The sequence below is a fragment of the Rattus norvegicus genome, chromosome 3, assembly GCF_021556685.1.
Source record: "Rattus norvegicus strain SHRSP/BbbUtx chromosome 3, alternate assembly SHRSP_T2T, whole genome shotgun sequence".
NCBI lineage: Eukaryota > Metazoa > Chordata > Mammalia > Rodentia > Muridae > Rattus > Rattus norvegicus.
Window position 1 is genome coordinate 57365587 of NC_141536.1, and position 2976 is coordinate 57368562.

General features: G+C 62.7%; 1 protein-coding gene across 1 annotated transcript; it reads left to right on the top strand.

Annotated features, from left to right (window-relative positions):
• Positions 1 to 201: 201 nt before the first annotated feature.
• Positions 202 to 2738, top strand: Sp9 (Sp9 transcription factor). Its single transcript, NM_001191902.1, is given in 2 exon segments — positions 202 to 222; positions 1276 to 2738. Coding segments are annotated over 2 exon segments (1458 nt in total). The 3' UTR covers positions 2713 to 2738.
• The last annotated feature ends 238 nt before the right edge of the window (positions 2739 to 2976 follow it).

A 2976-nucleotide genomic window follows, 5' to 3' on the forward strand; every position in this document is an offset into this window, starting at 1 on the left:
CCTCATTGGGCGAGAGGCGCAGCCAGCGGCACTTCAAAGCGGGTGCTCCTCGCACTTAGGCTGAGTTTTGCCGGCGGGAGCCCAGAGTCCGCTCGGCGCGAGCGCGGGACGCGGGAGCCGCGCGGGACCCGAATTGTGATTCCCAGCCGCCGCCAGGCTTAACACCGCTCCCGGCCTCGCCGCGCAGCCCAAAGACCTGCTATGGCCACGTCTATACTTGGGGTAAGTAAAAAGGCTAGGGCTGCAAAGCCTTTGCTCATTTTTGTGGTTTTGTTTTTTGTTGTTGTTGTTGGGTTTTGTTTTTGGGTTTTGTTTTCTTATGGCTTCTCTGGGTCAGAAGCTCTCAAGAAACTGTTAGACTACAGCTCCAGTTTCCTTTTAGCATTTTCTACATTTCCGGAACTGATGTTTTCAAGTTATTGGACCCTGGGACCTTTGCCTTTACCAGAAAAGAATTTCTTAAGCAAGTTCCCTTTTAATTGGTTTTTGAGGCAAAGCCGAATGTTTCTTTTCCTCCCTTCTTGGTTTTAACATCGCCCCCCCCCCCACCTCCTGCCACTTGGTTTGGGGATTTTTACATTACACTACAGTATTTTCTGGAAAGTCTTGTTTTGAAAGCCATGCAGTTACATTAATAAACATTTACATTAGCGTGGTTTCCCAGTTTGCCCTTGACTTTGAAAGCCATCACTAGGCCGCTTATACTTGGATTATTTTTGTAATCGTGTGTGTGTGTGTGTGTGTGTGTGTGTGTGTGTGTGTGTAAATATCAAAACTACGTTTTTGAACTATAAAAGAAAATAGACAAGTCGTAGCCACTCATTCAAGGAGTGTTCTAAGTTTCTCTCGGCCCTGGGTGGCTGTTTTGGCCATTCCCTTGCCCTCGCCCGCTATTTCTTGTGTTTATCTTCGTGCTAACCCCGGAAGGGAGACTTGGGGGTTTCTGGGAGAAGAGCGGGCTTATGGCGTCAACCCAAGTCTGATTCTAGACAGGGTGGCAGTGAACGAGGTGGAGAAAACCGAGGCATCTCTGATCTATAGTCTCATCGAAGAACAACTTTCCTCCTCGCTTGTGATCGCCTCTGTCCTGCGCGAGGCGCGGCGCGTCCCCGTCAGCGCGTGGGGAGGAGGCGCGAGCCAGGGTGCCAGGGCCCTCCGGGACTGGAGCAGGGAACGAGGCTGCTCACCGGTGCACTTTGTGTCTTCCCCCACTTCTTCCTGCCCTCCTCCTCCTCCTCCTCCTCCTCGCTCCCTCCCTCACCCCACCCACTCCAGGAAGAGCCACGCTTCGGAACGACCCCGTTGGCCATGCTGGCGGCGACCTGCAACAAGATCGGCAACACGAGCCCCCTGACGACACTGCCCGAGTCCAGCGCCTTTGCCAAAGGCGGCTTCCACCCCTGGAAGCGCTCCTCGTCCAGCTGCAACCTCGGCTCCAGCCTCTCCGGCTTCGCTGTGGCCACGGGCGGCCGCGGCTCGGGCAGCCTGGCGGGTGGCTCGGGAGCCGCCAACAGCGCCTTCTGCCTAGCCTCCACGTCCCCCACGTCGTCCGCCTTCAGCAGCGACTACGGCGGCCTTTTCTCCAACTCGGCAGCGGCGGCGGCCGCGGCGGCCGGCGTGTCCCCGCAGGAGGCGGGCGGCCAGTCGGCCTTCATCTCCAAGGTGCATACGACGGCGGCCGACGGCCTGTACCCGCGCGTGGGCATGGCGCACCCGTACGAGTCGTGGTACAAGTCGGGCTTCCACTCGACGCTGGCGGCGGGCGAGGTGACCAACGGCGCGGCGTCGTCGTGGTGGGACGTGCACAGCAGCCCCGGGTCCTGGCTGGAGGTGCAGAACCCCGCCGGGGGGCTGCAGAGCTCGCTGCACTCGGGCGCCCCCCAGGCCTCGCTGCACTCGCAGCTGGGCACCTACAACCCCGACTTCAGCTCGCTCACCCACTCGGCTTTTAGCTCCACCGGCCTCGGCTCCTCGGCCGCCGCCGCCTCGCACCTGCTCTCCACCAGCCAGCACCTCCTGGCCCAGGACGGCTTCAAGCCAGTGCTGCCCTCCTACTCGGACTCCAGCGCCGCGGTGGCCGCGGCGGCCGCCAGCGCTATGATCTCAGGCGCCGCGGCGGCGGCCGCCGGGGGCAGCTCCGCGCGCTCCGCTCGTCGCTACTCCGGCCGTGCCACCTGCGACTGCCCCAACTGCCAGGAGGCCGAGCGGCTGGGTCCGGCCGGGGCAAGCCTACGACGCAAGGGGCTGCACAGCTGTCACATCCCGGGCTGCGGCAAGGTGTACGGCAAGACGTCGCACCTGAAGGCGCACCTGCGCTGGCACACGGGCGAGCGGCCCTTCGTGTGCAACTGGCTCTTCTGCGGCAAGCGCTTCACGCGCTCGGACGAGCTGCAGCGGCACCTGCGGACTCACACGGGCGAGAAGCGCTTCGCCTGCCCGGTGTGCAACAAGCGTTTCATGCGCAGCGACCACCTGAGCAAACACATTAAGACGCACAACGGGGGCGGCGGGGGCAAAAAGGGCAGCGACAGTGACACGGACGCCAGCAACCTGGAGACGCCCCGCTCCGAGTCCCCGGACCTCATCCTGCACGATTCCGGCGTCAGTGCAGCCCGGGCGGCTGCGGCGGCCGCGGCGGCGGCTGCAGCGGCGGCGGCGGCGGCAGCTTCGGCGGGAGGCAAGGAAGCTGCGACCGGTCCCAACGACTCCTAGAGGTTGGCGGAGAGGTGCGAGCGAGCGAGTAGAGACACCCAGAGCGAGCGAGAGGTTCGGAGGGCGAGCGAGTGGGCGCACGGGAGGGCAGGGGCTCCAGTGACGCCCCCGAGCCCAAGCTGGGCGCGAGGTGGAGCAGCGCGGACCCCCGGGCGGTGGCTTGCTGGCGGCGCCGGAGTTGCCCTCCACCCATTGCGCCCAGATGAGAATCGATCGTGAGGTCCAAAAACAAAAGCGAGCCATCCTCCGACATAAGTACAGGTT